Below are 17881 nucleotides of genomic sequence, written 5' to 3' on the forward strand. Positions count from 1 at the left end.
AAACACTATTATCAATTGACTTTTTCTAAAATAATTTTATAAGCATAAAAAAGGGTAAAGATTGAGGACAGTTTACTAAGAATTTAAACCCATTTCTCTGATTTTATTATAAAGTTATTTCCAATGCTGACAAAAAATCAAAATTCAATAAAAAGTTCTGGAAAATTTTGGATGAGTCGGGAAAATTTTCTGAAAAGTTTGATCAAGCAATATGATTCTTTTAAACTAAAGAATTCTTTACCAAAAAGTTGAAAAATTAAAGACACAAAAAAGATTCTTTCACTCAGTTTAAACTTTTTTTCCAGCTTTTGAAAGGAGTTGTAACCCTGTGGGGCCTTACCCTGACAAGTTAAAATCACTGTGGGGCCAACAATGACGACATAAAATTTAATAAAAAGTTTAAAATAAATTCAGAACGTTTAATTTTCTTAAACTTTTAGACATTTCAGAAATGCTAAGTTTAGTGTACATATTTTTATTTTATAAAAACTTGTTACCAAAGAAACCCCAAAAATGTTAAAGATGGACTCATATTATGAATGTGGAATGGATTGGCTAATAAACAGTCAAAATTGATTAACATTCTTTTAAGATCATTTGGGGAAGATTTGTTTAATCAAATGGTTCGCTATTTATAAACCTGTTAGTAAAAATCTTTCCTTAAAATAGGTTTAAGCATGGAAAACATGTCGTTCTATCTGTCAATCTCTTCAAACCAGTTTTTCATTTTATTTGATTTTTTATTTCAAAAACAAAAATACAGAAAATTTTCTTGCTTAGTTTGTTCTTTCTTACTCTCTTTATGTCTATTTACTTATCTAACTATATTATACATCACTTTACTCTTTATATCTCATTCCCTATTTCATTTTCTCTAACCCCTTTTTTTCTTTATACTTTTTCTCTCTCTTTCTTTTTCTATCTTTCTATGTATTAAAATACATATTCTGTTCTTTTTTTCGTTTATTAATATTTTTGTTTTAACCCTTTTTACAGTGAAAATGTGAACAATCTTTTTACAAGGCACTTTAGAATTTAAATGTCCTTAATATTCCACACCCCTTTCTTCCCCCTTATCCTCCCTACCCCCTAATATTTCCCCTTTAAAGCTCTAGCTCCGTATATAAGTGCAATCTGTCAATCATAAATCTGTGACGGGTGCTTGACTTGCCGCCACAACCAACCATCCCTCCAGCCAATCACAATTCAGCGGCAATGCCTCCAACCAATGGGAGAAGAGCTAGATGAGAGAGAGAGACTAGCTGAGTATTGTATGGGGGAGAGTGTGTAGTATATGTGTCAGCAAAGTGTTCAGTTGATCTGATTCTGCTGAGCAGAGATATGGACCAGCAAAGCCAACATCAGCATCAGGAATATATCAGCCACACACAACTCTGCTGCCATCAGCAACATTTTTTAAATGCAGTGCAGCAATCTACCTCAAACGGGGACCATGCTTCATAAAAATATTAAGTTAAAAAATTAATTAAAGAGTTAAAGTTAATTTTCTTTCAAACAAAATTATTCACATAAAAATAATAATTAAAGATTTTTTTGTCAAAATTTGGTAGACACCTGCACTGAGGCACATCAAAGCTAAGCATTGATAGTGCAATTTTGAGATGTGTTTCTGTAGGAATTTCTGTGTTTAGCATTACTACAGAGTCGGCACAAAATTTAGTGGGAGATGGGTGTTGCATAGCAAGCAGTTTCACAAGCTCCCACTTCCTCGCCATCATATAATTCCAACACCCAGACACACCCAAACTAAAAATGCTTTGTCTTACACTTTTTTTATTTTTGATTTACAAGATTCTCTTCTTCTAGTTTGGTTTCGAATCAGTTTGAGAATGGTTTTTATATTTAGTCTTTGTTAATAGGTCTTCAACGTTTTTTTGGTTCGCTTTCATTGGAAGTTTTGCTCTTGTACAATGTACATTCATGGTTCAATTTAAATAGTAATTATACCTTTATTATAGAATAATAAATTTAATAAAAGTGATAGTTGTCTTAAACAGAATTTAATCCTTCAATAAAGAAACTTTTTTTCATAATGTAGAGTAAGTTAGTGCTGGCTTCGCTTAAATTGGGATGTAGTGTCCTTGTTTAATCATAGTTCAATTAATATAGTACCAATACCTTTTATAGAATAATGCATTAGAAAAATTAATAGTTATCTTAGAATTACTTAAAACAGTATTAGATGGTTGGATTATCTCAATCTTTTCATAATATTAGCGGTGTTAAGCTTAAGCTTAAAGTTTCGACTTGGCTTTAATTTAGCACTATTGCCCTAGTTTAATATTACTTTAATTTAATGGGTTAATTTACATTAACAATTAATGCAAGGATACATAACAATTATAATTTACATTATCTTTTAAAAACCTAGGCTACGCTTTAATTGGAAGTAATGTTCTTGTTTATTATGATTTCATTAAATACGTCTATAAAATTAAAAAAAAATAAAAATAAATTTTAAGATTATTCAAAACAGTATTCAAACAGGTTATAAAACTTTGTTTAGAATATGATGTCCTTTTTTATCCTGAGTTAAAGAGATCTTAGCAGACAATGACATACAAACAATCATACACACAACTACTAATTTATAGGAAAATTGATTTAAAATGTGAAATAAATAAAATATTATAGTTTATTGTTTAGAGAGATAATTAGATATAAACTACAGTGTGTTTTTTTTATGAGAACTTTTTTGAAAGCAATTTTACCCCACTTATAGTTATAAGGAATTAATGATTAATGGCTTATTCTCTTCGTTTTTTATAACCATTAAGAGAAAAGCAAAAAAATATTTCAATTTTTATTTAGAAAGTACAGTAAATTCAAAACTTAGGTGTCAACAATAACATCTAAAAATTGTTTTAGCGCATTTTTCTTATGATCCAATCTCCTACCCTTTGCAAGAATGGCTGCAAAACGCTTCAAAGTTGAGATATAGAGCTAAACATTGATACAGATACTATTGGTGACATGTACTAGAAAATTTTAAAGTTTGAAGGTCATATCTGAACCAGGGAGGGAGTACTTGGCCCCCCAAAGTACTCCCTCCATTCTTGCAAAGGGTAGAAGATTTGAGTATAAGAAAAATGCGCTGAAACTATTTTAGATGTTGACACCTAAGTTTTGAATTTTTGAATTTACTGTACTTTTTGAAAAAAAACTATTTTTTGCTTTTCTATTAATGATTATAAAAAACGAAAAGAAGAAGACATTAATCATTAAATTCTGATAACTATAAGTGGGGTAAAATTGCTTTCAAAAAAGTCCTCATAAAAAAAGCACACTGTATTTGTTTATTTTTTTGTTTACACGTTTAAAAAGAGAAACCACTAATGTGGCTTAAAACATGTTTCAACTATTGATTCAAAAACAGAGTCTCACTTAGATTCATATGATGTCTTTTGGTTTGTCTATTTTCTTTAAAATATTTACAATATTGTTTTAATAAACATAAGCAAGCTTTTTACATATAGTCATGAGAATGAAAAAGACTATCACTTTAAATAAATTTAGTAATATGCTTTTTGATCTAAAAAAATGAGAATAATTAGTTTAAGTGGGTCCAATAAAGTAAACCAAAGAAGTTAACCAAAGAAGTGACTGATATATATTGTATTACTCAGAATGGCTATAATGACCCTGGGGCCTATATGGACAGGGACTCAACCCCCTTCAACCCGGAGACAGATGACGATAGATCTAGGTAAGTAATAGTTTTAGAACCGACACATTTTTCCAGTATGGCCTCTAAACCGATTAATATCCGCTAGATTAAAACCGGTTCTCAGCCATACTGAAAAATCCTGTGTGGTATCATATAACAGAAGATTCTCAAATAATATTAAAATGAAAATCATAAAATTAAAACCAGTTTTGTTAGCCATTACCTTTAGCCCCTCGGGCCAACTAAATTGGTTTTAATTTTATACTGTTTCCTTTAAATATCAACGAAAAGCTGTCTATAATACGATTCGACAAATAACTATTTATTCGATTTTTATAATCGTTGCTAGAAACTTTTACATTGAATGAAATAAGCAGAGAGGGAGGGGGCATCGGTCCCCAAAATTGGTTTTAACACGCTCGATCATTTTTTGCATTAAAAATTTGGGGACTTTTTTATTAAATGTTAAAATATTTCTATTCAGGTTTTATACAAATACTATTGGTAGGGTATCAAGTGTAGTAGCCCAGCATCCGCCCATTGCTTATGGAGATTTAGGTAAATAGTTAAAAAAATTTCTCTTATTTATTTATTGTTATCCAGCGGCTACGCTCCTGGAGGCCTCTTTGAAAATCTTTAAGGTAGTTTTATAATAAGTGCGGTGGTATCCTTCTCCAAAATAGTTATAAACCTTACCAGGAACTTTACTGTAAAAGAGAACTTTGGTATACACAGACAGACATACATCCAATTACTTTTATATAAGGATATTAGTGCAGTTTTTGCTGGGTTAATATTAATCACTTCTATAATTTTAGTTTTCTTTTAAATTAAGTGTCATTTTGACTTTAGGAAAGCTTTTGACACTTTAAATGACAATATTTTGTAAATAAGTAGCACAATAATAACAATCAACATATTTTATTATAATTTTAACAGGTATTGTCAATAAATAACTTTCTATTACAATAACAATTTTAAAAATATTATATGGTTATGCTACATTTTATTCCATTAAATGGTTTTTTTTTTACTTTTGACAGAAAAACCTCACTTGCTCTATTTGTTTATATATGCTAATGTAAATTTATTATTTATGGTTTTGTTTTCGTTAAGATCTCGTTAACGGCTAGACTGTTGGGCCTACAATTTTATAGAAAAGCTTCGTCTTTGGCAGGTTTTTGGGCCAATTAAAGGGCCTGTACGTCATCTCAACGCCTCTTCCGAACAATAAATGTTTTTAGGGATTACCTATCCCCCCTTTCCCTCATGGGGCCATAAAAATCTTAATAAACCAAAGTTTGTTATGACTTATGTTGTATAATGTGATTAACCATTTGAAGAAATGGGGCAAGAAATTTGTTTTCTGCAGATATTAATCTTTCATTTTTTGGGGGGAAGATAATACAAAATTACAAATGTTAAAATATTTTCAAATGTTAATAAACAAATAAATTTCTGGTGATTTCATGAAAGTGTCTATCGAACACTAATCCTCCCACTCTTTCTTTTTGATAAAAATTCAAAAATATTTTTTTTCTCGTCTATGCCCTACCCTTGTAGAATCTATACCCGCGGTGCCCTTAACCATGCGGGGCTACCCAGATCTTAATATAATTTAACCTAACCCAAACTAAATTAATAAAAATGAGGGAAGGGTGTTTCACTGCTCAGCTACTGAATAAACCAATTAGAAACAGACCCAAGACCTAAAAAAAGCTCCAATGTAAATGAAAATCATAAAGGTCCAGCGATAAGCAAAATATTTTTAAACCAACAGTCAAACAAGATAATGTGATATTTTACCAATACTTCTGCATAACACTTTATTGTTTTAGACTATGAGGATAGCCAAGGACAAGAGTGCAAACGAGGCCTGTCTAGAATACCTGATTATGAGGGGTAAGCAAATTTTAGAATGGCTGAAAAAATCTCTACATCTCCTCCACTTTCAATTCAAGTTTGCTCTTTTTTGAGGGGGATGTTATTGTCTGTGGGCGATTTCTCATGTAAGGGTGGAGGAACATTCCCAAAAATAGTTATAACACCCTATCTAAGCATATCTAAGTGATCCTATGCTACAGAAAATAACACAGATAGACATCCTGTTACTTTTATATAAGAACACCCTTTTTCTTTCATAATAACAAAGGTAAAAGTAGGTTGCGGGTAAAATCCGTAAAGGTTGTTGGTTTTAGGTTAAAAACAGTAGTAGAACGAAAAAAAATTATGTTAAATTTTTAAAATTAAAAAAAATGTTTGTCTATAGTTCTTTTCAATAAGAAATACACATATTTAGTGAATATTATCGTTCTACTACTATTTTTAAGCCTTAAAACACACTCCTTTACGGATTTTACCTGCAACCTACTTTTCCCTTTCTTTTTTAATTTGCCCTAAACCATTAAGCTGATAAATGCAAATGAAATTTAGTAAAAAACATGTTAAAAGAAATTTGAAAAATGAATCCACACATTAATAATTTTTTTTCCAGGTATAATATCCCCGCCTCCTTTTCTCCAGATGGAACCTCCTTCATGGCCACTACAACCATGGTTTATCAATTTGAATCTCAGGTTAGCAATTATGAAAAAAGGACAGACCGACAGTCAATAATTGTATATTTTTGAAGGATCTACAAAGATAATTATTATAAGTATATATAATTTATAACGCTGTGGTTAACTGATACTGTAATTGGTTTTTTTCTCGGAACCCATCAAAGATAGACGTGTGAAATTTTAAAAACAGATTCTGCTCTGTAATTCTGTTTGTCCATCTATCTGTCCATACCGTTATGGAAAAGATTTCATCAATATGTGGAAATTGTGATTATTTTCAGCTGATTTATTTTCCGATCCGATGATAATGTATTCTATGTCATATCGGTACATTCTATATTTCGCTAAAAGTGTATGTTGTCATACTTGTTAAAATTTATATTAGTTAGAAAGAAAAAGCGGATAAAGTTTGAAATTTAAAGGTACAAAATATAAGATAACAGATTAAAATACTAATGGACGTACAAACGGAAAGACTGACGGACAGATGAAAGTATAAAGTAGCCCAAAATAAAGTATTTGCCTTTTTTTCAGGGTCGGCAACGAGCCCTAGGCTGGGGGAGCCACGCACCCAATGCTTCTTTAAAATGGGAGGAAAGAGATGACAATATTTCACCCAAAACTACTAGATCTAATAAAGTAAGGATGCATAATATATACTAAAACTACTAGATCTTATAAAGTAAGGATGCATAAAATATACTAAAACTACTAGATCTAACAAAGTAAGGATGCCTTATGTACACTAAAACTACTAGATCTAATAAAGTAAGGATGCATAATATATACTAAAACTACTAGATCTTATAAAGTAAGGATGCATAAAATATACTAAAACTACTAGATCTTATAAAGTAAGGATGCATAAAATATACTAAAACTACTAGATCTAACAAAGTAAGGATGCCTTATGTACACTAAAACTACTAGATCTAATAAAGTAAGGATGCATAATATATACTAAAACTACTAGATCTAAATAAAGTAAGGATGCATAATATACACTAAAACTACTAGATCTAATAAAGTAAGGATGCATAATATATACTAAAACTACTAGATCTTATAAAGTAAGGATGCCATATGTACACTAAAACTACTAGATCTAATAAAGTAGGGATGCATAATATATACTAAAACTACTAGATCTTATAAAGTAAGGATGCATAAAATATACTAAAACTACTAGATCTAACAAAGTAAGGATGCCTTATGTACACTAAAACTACTAGATCTAATAAAGTAAGGATGCATAATATATACTAAAACTACTAGATCTTATAAAGTAAGGATGCCTTATGTACACTAAAACTACTAGATCTAATAAAGTAGGGATGCATAATATATACTAAAACTACTAGATCTTATAAAGTAAGGATGCATAAAATATACTAAAACTACTAGATCTAACAAAGTAAGGATGCCTTATGTACACTAAAACTACTAGATCTAATAAAGTAAGGATGCATAATATATACTAAAACTACTAGATCTAAATAAAGTAAGGATGCACTAAATACAATAAAACCTCTGGATCTAATAAAGTAAGGATACATAATATATACTAAAACTACTAGATCTTATAAAGTAAGGATGCATTAAATACAACAAAACTACTGGATCTAATAAAGTAAGGATACAACACAAATAAAGTATCAAATTGTATATATAATATTTTATTGCTTGTAACATTTATGAAAATAATTAAAAATAGGAACCTTTAAAAACTGCTTAATGTCAGACGAATGACCTATAACCGTAAGCAAAAGTTTGATTTTACGCGCGTTATCTTTAACTGTGCGCTTTCTGTGCACTGCACTTGAAGTCCAAACTGTGACAATTCTTAAAATGGCTTAACTTAGGCCATATTATTGGCCGTTAGAGGCTTTAAAATTCCAGAAAAATACAATTTCATAATTGGTAAAAAAAAACAAGAGAACAGAAAAAATTTGAGTTATAAATGGGTAAAGAGATAAATAGATGAAAAAATATAGACGACACGCACAAATGAGACATATTACATAGCAGAAAATTAATTCTTTTTAAATGTTAAACAAAATTGCTTTATATGTGTTACGTAATAAGACTATTATTAATTGGTCCTGTGTTATTAGGTTCAGGAATAAAAGGATAATTTATCTGATTTTTTTGTGTGTAAAATCTACTTTATCAATGGATATAGAATTAGAGAATATTGTGAGGATTCTCGCATACCCTTATAAAATGTTCTCCTTTATTACGATACCCCCTGATAATAAAAATATTTGATGTTAGTCCTTTAAGTATCAAGTATCTAATTCTATAAGATAAACTATCCATTTTAAACCTGGTTGTATAAAAACTAAATCAGCAAAAACAATAATGATTTATGATTATTTATTTAGGAACAAACAACACCTAGCAAGTTAATTCCTGATTCAACACTTGCAAATCTTAGTGTTAAAGAGCTTAATAAGAGGGTGAGACATTTTTTTATTCATTAAAAAAATCATTCTTCGTCGTGTCTTTTACATAAATGATTTTTCTTTAAGCCTTTTTTGATAAAGGGGTAATTTAACCCTTTTTTTTGGGGGGGGGGGCGTTGTGATTGTTAAATTTTGGTGTATGATAAGCCCCAAATATACCAATATTTGCGAGGTATTTGTTGAGGGGGCGGAGTTGTTCCTAGTTCTATGGCTATTTCCTTTGGGCTGAGAGAGGAGGGGAGAGACTCCAGCGGGGGGAGGAGAGGGGGAGGGGGAGGGGAGGGGAGAGCAGAAACACTATAATAGGTGAAGGAGGGTATTTCCCTAAAGGACCTGACTTTAATTGTTAAGGTGCAGAATTATCAGAAGGAGGATATCATGGCTCTCAAACAGAGAAGAAGGACTTTGAAAAACAGGGGGTATGTTCATTTTGTTTGGTAGCAATAATACTACATAAAACACTTTGTTCAGAAATTCACATTTTTCTTTTTTTTGTTTTCTTTTTAAATTGAAAGAAAATTGTACAAATGGAAAAAAAATTGAAATTCAATAAAAGCGGTTTCCTTTAAAATGCTTTAGTTAAGCATAGAAACCTCTTTTTATTATATAGTAAAATTATTGGGGGGGGGGGGGGGTGAGGACAGTTTTTTCTTTGATGTTTGTTATTTTTGGTCAGGTTAGGTTAGGTGATGTTTGGTACTGCAAGGTTAGGACTACGCAGGTATAGAACCCACAGAGTTAGGACCTCACTCAGGGGTTAAGCATGACAAAGTTCAACCCCCTTACGGGTGCAATGCTTTATGTGCACTGTGAAGGAAAGCACCTAAATAGAAATTGGAAAGTTTAATCTATTAACAAATCAAATGTATTAAACATAGGTATGCAGTCCAATGTCGAATGAGAAGACAACAACATAAAGAAACTTTAGAACACCAGGTAATTAAAGCACAAACAAGGATGAAAACATCCATAAGTAGCGAAGCTCAAAAAATAAGGAAGAACATCCAGAATAAACTGTTTAAATAGTATTTAAATACAAAAAAAAATTATATAAAATCACGAAACCTTTCATGATTTATAATGTGGAAATCTAGGAATCGATCTAGCACCACAACCAATAGGTAAATCTTAATGAAACTTTGTGGAATTATGTAAAATGTAAACTTATTCAATCCCTGTAAATTTCAGCCATCTATCTGGACTAGGAGTTGAAAAAAAGCTTGAACACTTAAAAAACTAGGAATCGATCTAGCACCCAAACCAATAGGCAAATCTCACTAAATTTTATAGAAGTGTGCAGAATTTAAATTTATTTGATCCTTGACAATTTTAGACTTCTATCTTTAATAGGATCGAGAAAATCATTAAAACTTAAAAGTCTAGGAATCGATCTAGCACCCTAATTAATTGACATATCTCAATGAAACTTGGTGAAAATATGAAGAATGATAACTTATTTCATCCTATTCAGCTGACTATCTTTTATAGGAGCCGAGTAAATCACGTTTCCCCTAAAACGTTTCAGAATACATACAGACATACAGACGGACATTTCAAATTATAGAGTAGTTCTTCGCTACTAAAAATCATGGATGGAAATACGGATAAAGTGAAGAGTTGATGTTGAGGGTTAATAAATATAATTAACTATGTTATGCTTTTCTAAAGAGCAAAGCCGATTCTGCGATCTGCAATTTTTTTTGGTATAAATATACAGACAGACGGACACCCTCTATTACATTGGAATAATCGGCATTTTTTTTTATCAAAGGGTCTTATTTTAAAATAAATTGAAAATAATAAAGTGGTTGTTTGTTTATTACTTTAGGACAGGTTAGGTTAGGTTTTATTCGGTACTGTGTAGCTCCGCAGGGTAAGTAAATAGCAGGTATAACCCCTTTAGGATTAGGGTCTCCCACAAAAGTTAGAATTAGAAAAAATAAATATCTCCTTATAATATTTTCAACTATTTCATAAATACCGGAGGGGGAGTGGGTTAAGTGTTCAAGAGTCACTTTTCAGTGAAAGCACTGAATAACCAGAAAAAATTTTTCAGTTATACAAAATAATAAAAAAATACTATTAATGTTTAGGTTGCCGTACTATCAGAGCAGTTGCATGAAATGAACGAGGAGCTTACCACTTATAAAAGATTTTTCCATGAAAAGGTAAAAACAATAAATATAGAAAGTCTAGATGGTCAATCTCTTAATAGGAAAATTTATAGGAACAAACAGCCAACCCAATAAAATAAGTCAGCTACAAAAGCTGAATTTCTTTTAAAAATGTGTCTATTATGGGATTGAATCATATATGACAAAATATAAACAAAAATCTTCGTCTGTTTAAAATTTCTTTTTGATTTTACCAGAATATTGTGTCTGATTGTGACATTCTAGGTCAAAATATAAATTTTAAAAAACATTTTTAAATTTGAAACAAAACACTTAGCACCCGACTGCACTTCAAGGTATCTGCAGCCTAAGCCGCTAAAATTTGCGGTATCTTAATCTGATGCAGCTTGGGGAAATTCTCAAGTGCCTAATTTTTAGCCGCTCTCGTCGAAAAACTGTTAGGAAGCCAGCAATCGAATTCCGCTACTTTCATTAGTTCCTAACCTTAGCTGCCATTTACAGCAACAGAAGACTCAGCCGCGCAGCTAAAAATATCATCCACGGGATAAGATATTTCAAATCAAAAGAGAACACCACAAATATACAGCAGTGAGTGAGGGGACATTGGGCTGTATATTACACTGGTCCCCAAAGTTTCAACATGGTGTTTTCTTATTCGTTGGCTTAATAACTTTTGGGACTTTTATTGAATTTTTATTGGTTGGTTCATTAAGTTGAGCGCCAAAAATTAATCTACAGAAGTGGTAATTTTCTACATCATCATTGTGAATGAACATTAATTTATCGGTGATTGTCTCATCCATTTAGATCCCTGAATATACAGTTAATGTAAAGAAAATTCTGGTTGCCTCATAATTTATAACAATTCTTTTTCAGTGTCGGTGTAGGCAAGCACCCCCACTAGAAATGTTGAACAACAACGCGGGGGTGAGCCACCCCCAGGCTCCCCTCATTCAAGAATATGATTATAAACGCCAGGATCAGAAGCTTGGAAATATAACAATAGTAAGTTTTTAGCAACGTAGCTACTCTTTAACAATCAATGTCTGTCCGTCTGTGATGCTACTCTACAACTAAAGATGTTTGTCTGTTACGAGTGATAAAGCTTTGTCCGTCCGTTGTAAATATCTCAGCTACTGTGTAAGATAGGCTTCTTAAAGTTTTTAATATGATTCTCTGGCCATTGAGCCTCTACTCTTAATATATAAAATTGACATTCCGTCTGTCTGTGTAAATCAACTTTATGACAAAATTTGGGAAATATAATTCACTCGATCATCTTCTATTCTATTGGATTTTGAAATGAGAATATCTTTGACTATTAAGCATCTGTTCTACAGCATAATGTGTATGGCATGATTTATCCTTAATGCATACATAAACAAAAACAATAGCAATAAGATTTGAACAAATCAAATCAAGTATAAATAAATTTTATTATTAGGATGAATTTCGAAGATTTCAGGATGGTGGTATTCACCCTTATCATAGACAAGAAAAATTACAGGTACATAAAATTTAAATAAAAAAGTTACAATAGTTGAAAAATTTGTCTTAACTTTTTTCTGTTCATGGTTTTGTTCTGCTTTGTTCCCACTTTTTTACTATATATTTACTATATGATGATTTAATTATAGTAAAATATTCTAAACCCATCCCAGGATGTGAAGCTTCCTTAAAAAGGAGAACTGAATCGGTTCAGTATAAGTATAGACAAAAAACCTTTAACTTTTAAGTTAATCCTAATTTATTCCATTCATATACCCTTCATCTAAATTCGAGGGTGGAAAGTTCCCTCCCCCCTATGTATTTTTTTTATGGCATTGCATTGGTTTGGATTGCTTGACACTAAAATCATGCAAACTAATCCAGGGCATATAGGATTTTCCTGTAGAAGAGAACAATTTGTCGTTTGTAGCCGAGATTTAAGAGGCAGACAAACGAACATCGTTGTTCTGACATAAAATTTGTTTTTCTAGGATGGAATGTTCCGGCCCGAGTTTGCAGATTCTGAGAGTAAAGCTATGTCTGCCGAGTGCCATAATAAGATGTGACAATGGATGGTAAGCAACCCACCTATTTTTGGTTTCATACAACATTTCTGTAACTTCATTAGCTATAATGGCATCTTTTCTTTAAAGGCCTCTAGTGGCACTCTGATATTAGTTTTAAAAACATAAGTAAAAATAATGTTTGGGGGTAATTTATATTAGATTTTATTTATTTTGAGAGGGTAAATGTACGCTCCCCAAAATTAGTTGGAGATATTTCTTTCCTGGGACCTTAAAGAAGCTTTATTGTAAAGGATTTCCATATTGGTGTAGCAGCTAGCAAGACAGATACATAAACACAGAGAAAGACAGACGGACAGACATCCTGTAAATTTCATGTAATGATGGAAATTTGACTTTATTTACTAGTATTATAGAGTTTGAATAAACAATATAATATGTTAAATCTAACCATTTATTTGGATATATTTCTGTTTCCCTGTCTGTATATTGAATCAAGAATCTTAAGGGATAAGACAATGGCCGATATACGTCCTCAATTATAATTATTGGTTGAAACGTTTGGACACTCAATTTTATGAATCAACTAATTAAAATTTAATAAAAAGTCGCCAAAGTAATTTAGCCAACGAATAAGTAAACGTTATTAATAGCTTTGGGGACTAGTGTGATAAACAGCCAATTTTCCCCTTCCTTCTGTTGATGAATGGTCAGTAATTACAAAGATTTTTATAGAGATAGGGCAATTTTTATCCTATTAGGAAGGGATTATCCATTGTTTGGGGGAAATTTGTGGCTCACTTACAATAGCATTTGTGGGGTCAGAATTACATAACATAAACTTTAGAATAAAGAAAAGAATGGCATCGTACTATAGACAGCTTTCCTCTGATATTAAATTAGAAGATTAAAACGAGTTTTATTATCCCTAAAATGATTTTTTTCATTTTAGCTAAGTACCCCCGGAGAAATGAACAATTGGACTGTTAATCAAAATAAACAATTTCAAGTCAGAGATTCTTCTTAGTGCAGATATTTATCCACAATTATTTGTAAGATGTGACATTACTTCCGTCAAATTATCTAATAGATATGCAAAAATCAGATTTAGCTAATTATACATATATATAATCGCAAAATATTTATACATAAAAATTAATAATATTTGGCATTTTTTGATTATAAAACAACATTTCCAATTTTGATTTTTGCAGTTATATTAGTTATTTTTGCGGCAGGGATGACACATCGTTGTTTTCTTATTGAATAGTTTAGAATCAGTTTGTTTATATCAGGGCTCGGCAAGTGAAATAGTCATGTTCTAACTTAAAAACTCAGCAACAATCCATTTTTTCATAATTTATTTTTCTGCACACAAGTAGGTATGAAGTTTAGGCTTAATTATGTGCGGCTGAGCCGCTGCTGCCGAGCCCTGGTTTTTATTACTATGAAGATATGTGTAACCTTTTGTATTCCAGTTTTGTATAAACAAGGAGGATTTTCTCTTTAAGTAGCCAAGTTTATAAAAATTTTTAAAAGCGAACCTTTCTATAATTAGGGTCGGTCCGTCCGTCCGTCCGTCCGAGATAGTTAGCTTTTATTCGTTAATTTAGGCATGTTAGAATTGTCCTATCGATTTCAAACTTTGTATGGTGATTCCTGTAGTAGTTAGGTACGATTTAGAAAGCGCAGCAACTCTATAATCGTTACCAGACTGTCCGTACGTCCATTTTAAACATGTTGATTTTTTTACTTTTTTAATAACAATTTTTTATGTGTTAAAATTATCCGATTACTGATTACTGATTCCCATTACAATTTTGTTCAATATTATTAGCGAAGCATCTCTATAATCAAGTATTAAAAATGTCAGTATGTCCTTAAACAGAATTCTGTATTTAAGAAGTTTTGCAACAAATTTACCTATAATTTTGCCAAACCTTATATTTTCATGTTTTGTATATTCAGTTCTGACACTCAACAAAAGTTAATGTTCGTCTGTTATATCGTTTCAGAGCTTCGCTTTTATGGATGTTGTCATCCTTGTTTTTTTGGGTAAATTATTATTTTCCCTTTTATGCTTAAGTGTGTTAAAAAAAAGTAGCTTTGCTATTAAATAAGAACGTTACTCAAAAACATGATTTTTATTCCCTGATTTACTCCTTTGAATTTATCTAATGAATCTTAATTTGGCAATGCTGTGTTACTTTAAATGTTGTTTAAAATACTGATTGTCAAAATATTTATGAGTTTATTTGAACACTTGCCAAAAATTGTAAAAAAAATATTTTAGTTAATTTGTGTAATCATGAAGTTTTATTCATCCATCCTGAGCTTTTCTTCTATGCAATACTTGTCCTTGTTATTTTTGTAAATAAGATATCATTTGTTAGTTAATTTTATTCATTTTTTACTGAAACATGTAACACACACTGCTGTCTAAAAGAGCCTTTTAATTTTTAGAAAGATAGCTTCAGAAAATTGTTTTCATTAGGCTATTTATTGGTTTTTATAGGATTAATGTCTGTTTTATTGGTCCCGAAGGGCCAAAAGACAGAGGCAATGAAAAATAGATTAATTTTATAACCATTACTTATTTTTCGTAGAAAAATGATTATAATGCGAAACGATAAATGATTTTTTAGTATGACTCATAACCGGTTCTAATCCATACTGGAAATTAGCTTCCTTTTCCAAACCAACAAATTGTTGCACTAACTTAACAAAACAATTTCTGAAGTGATTTTTTTCAAAAACTGAAAAACTCTTTTTGAAATCAGTTAAATAATTATACTTTTTAAAATGCATTTAGTGAAACCAAATGGAGAAATTTTATAAATTTTTAGAACATTTTTGTTGTACATAATAAACAAATAGATTGAGATATCTAGTCAAAATTTAGAAAAATAAAATGTAAAAAAAGTTTACATTTTTCTAGAATGGAAAATAATAGTTAATAAAACATATTTCTTTTTAATGTAACTTTTTTTACAAGAATTCTCGACAATTATGTTGAAATGAAGTATATTAATATAATCTAAGGCATTTTAATAATATTTTTTACCAGGTTCCTGCCAATACTCATGTTTTAAAATTTTTTTGTGTACAAAAGTTTGTGTTATCTATGTTTGTATAGTAACCCCTCAAAATAGATTAGTAATTGATTACAGATGTCCAAGTGGATGGGGGGGGGGGGGGGAAGGTTTGTTTACACCCCTCAAACATTGGAACTCCTCATTTTATCCCCCTAAAAATAAAAAAAAGTACATTAGATTACCCCCCTTAAATCTTTGAAACCCCTCATTTTACATCCACCCTCAAAAAAAGCTTGGATGTCCTTGAAATTGATTTAAACGTTTAAAATTATTTAAAGGAAGATTATTGAAACTTTTTAATTTAACTAAAAGAGCTTTTTGTTGATTGTAAACTCTAATTGTTTCCTAAAAAAGTAATTGTGATAAAAAGTAAACTCTTTTGGAGAAAACCCAACTCATTTTAGCTAATATATTTGTACATATTTTATTAGAAATTTGCCAAAATGTGTAATTAGAAAGGAGATATTGTAAAAATTTATTTTTGCAACGTCATTTGTAAATTAAGAACTGATATTCTGATATTAAATTGAACATTAATACTCTAACAGTTTTTTTTACGGATTTTAGGGTAAATAAAGCCTCATATTCTTTTAAAGCATTTAAAAGTACCAAAAATTTATTAATTTATAGCCATTACTTTACCTAACCAAACCTTAAGCAAGCATATATTTTTTGATGCATTCCATCAAATCCATCTTGACCACTGCACTGCATGCATTTTAACCCAATGGAGCCTTGTCCCTACAGTCTACTATCCTTTAAGGGTCCACTTTATTTCGTGGAGAATACCAAAAAAGCATTTTACTCCATGGAAAAATACATTTTTGATGCAATTGCAACTCACTGCATCTAGACTAAAAAATATTGAAAATTTATTATGTTTTTGAAAATTGATATTATGTTTATGCATACTTTATTACCAAATGTGTGTGTGAGTGCGTGTTGATGTGTGTGTGTGTGTGTATGCTAAAATTAATTTGCAGATTTTATTACTGCAAGTCAGCATATTTGGATTCATACAATTAAGCAAAAAAACTGTTTCATTTTTGCAAAGAAAATAGTTGGTGGGATCCATGAAAAGTAACCCCCTATATTCTTTTTTTCTGGGGGAGGGTGTGGTATTCTTTCACATCCTCCTGAGAGCATAAAACCTGCCTTGAGCTTCAAAAATTTTGGAAAGATTAGTCAGGCTTTTACGAATTTTATTTAATAGAAAGACAGACTAACGTCATTTTATTATAATCTTCATATCATAGGAATTTAATTATGGAAGTTCTTTTAAACATTTTAAAATTTAAGTTATTGTATGATAAATTTCTGTTTATAAGGTTAAAATTTACAGAAATGAATCTTAATTATGATCCAATAATAATTTATGTTCCTAAAATATTAAATAATTTAAACTATGTCATTATTGTAATATTTTTTCGAAGCGCAGAAACTCTATAATCAGGATATGTCCGTCCATACTTAACAGTATTTGAGACTCACTTTTATTATCCTTGCTGAGTAAGCTAAACCGTTCTTAACCTTTTCTATTTAATACTTAGATTTTTAAAATTTAATTTAATTTCTCTACATATATGTTTTAAAAAAATTGTTATTGATTTGTGTTTGTAGCGCTACTTATGGACAAAATTGTCCTTGTTACCCTTATCCCTTGATATATGTATAGTAATTTATGGCATCGTATTATAGACAGCTTTCCGCCGATATCAAAATAAAAAATTATAAGATTAAAACCAGTTGTTTAAAGGCCGAAGGACCAGACTTACAAAACTGGTATTATTTTATGATTTTTATATTTTAATTTTTGGGGAAAATTGTCTGTAATACGATGCTATACATGATTTTTCAGTTTGGCGGACAACCGGTTTTAATCCAGCGGATATTAATCGGTTTCGAAGCTATACTGAAAAATTTTT

At 30.5% G+C, this 17881-nt stretch overlaps 1 protein-coding gene across 1 annotated transcript; it reads left to right on the top strand.

Annotated features, from left to right (window-relative positions):
- The first annotated feature begins 1290 nt into the window (after window positions 1-1290).
- Window positions 1291-14390, top strand: LOC145325226 (uncharacterized). Its single transcript, XM_080168143.1, has 14 exons — window positions 1291-1367; window positions 3644-3727; window positions 4173-4246; window positions 5527-5590; window positions 6183-6264; window positions 6784-6888; window positions 8634-8708; window positions 9066-9133; window positions 9593-9650; window positions 10808-10882; window positions 11726-11854; window positions 12294-12356; window positions 12829-12912; window positions 13814-14390. Exons 1-13 carry the CDS (start codon window positions 1342-1344, stop codon window positions 12901-12903), a joined length of 978 nt encoding a protein of 325 aa, XP_080024269.1. The 5' UTR covers window positions 1291-1341; the 3' UTR covers window positions 12904-12912; window positions 13814-14390.
- Window positions 14391-17881: the final 3491 nt, after the last annotated feature.

The sequence above is a fragment of the Acartia tonsa genome, chromosome 7 (genome assembly GCF_053477335.1).
Source record: "Acartia tonsa isolate MP-2025a chromosome 7, ASM5347733v1, whole genome shotgun sequence".
NCBI classification, from domain to species: Eukaryota; Metazoa; Arthropoda; class Copepoda; order Calanoida; family Acartiidae; genus Acartia; species Acartia tonsa.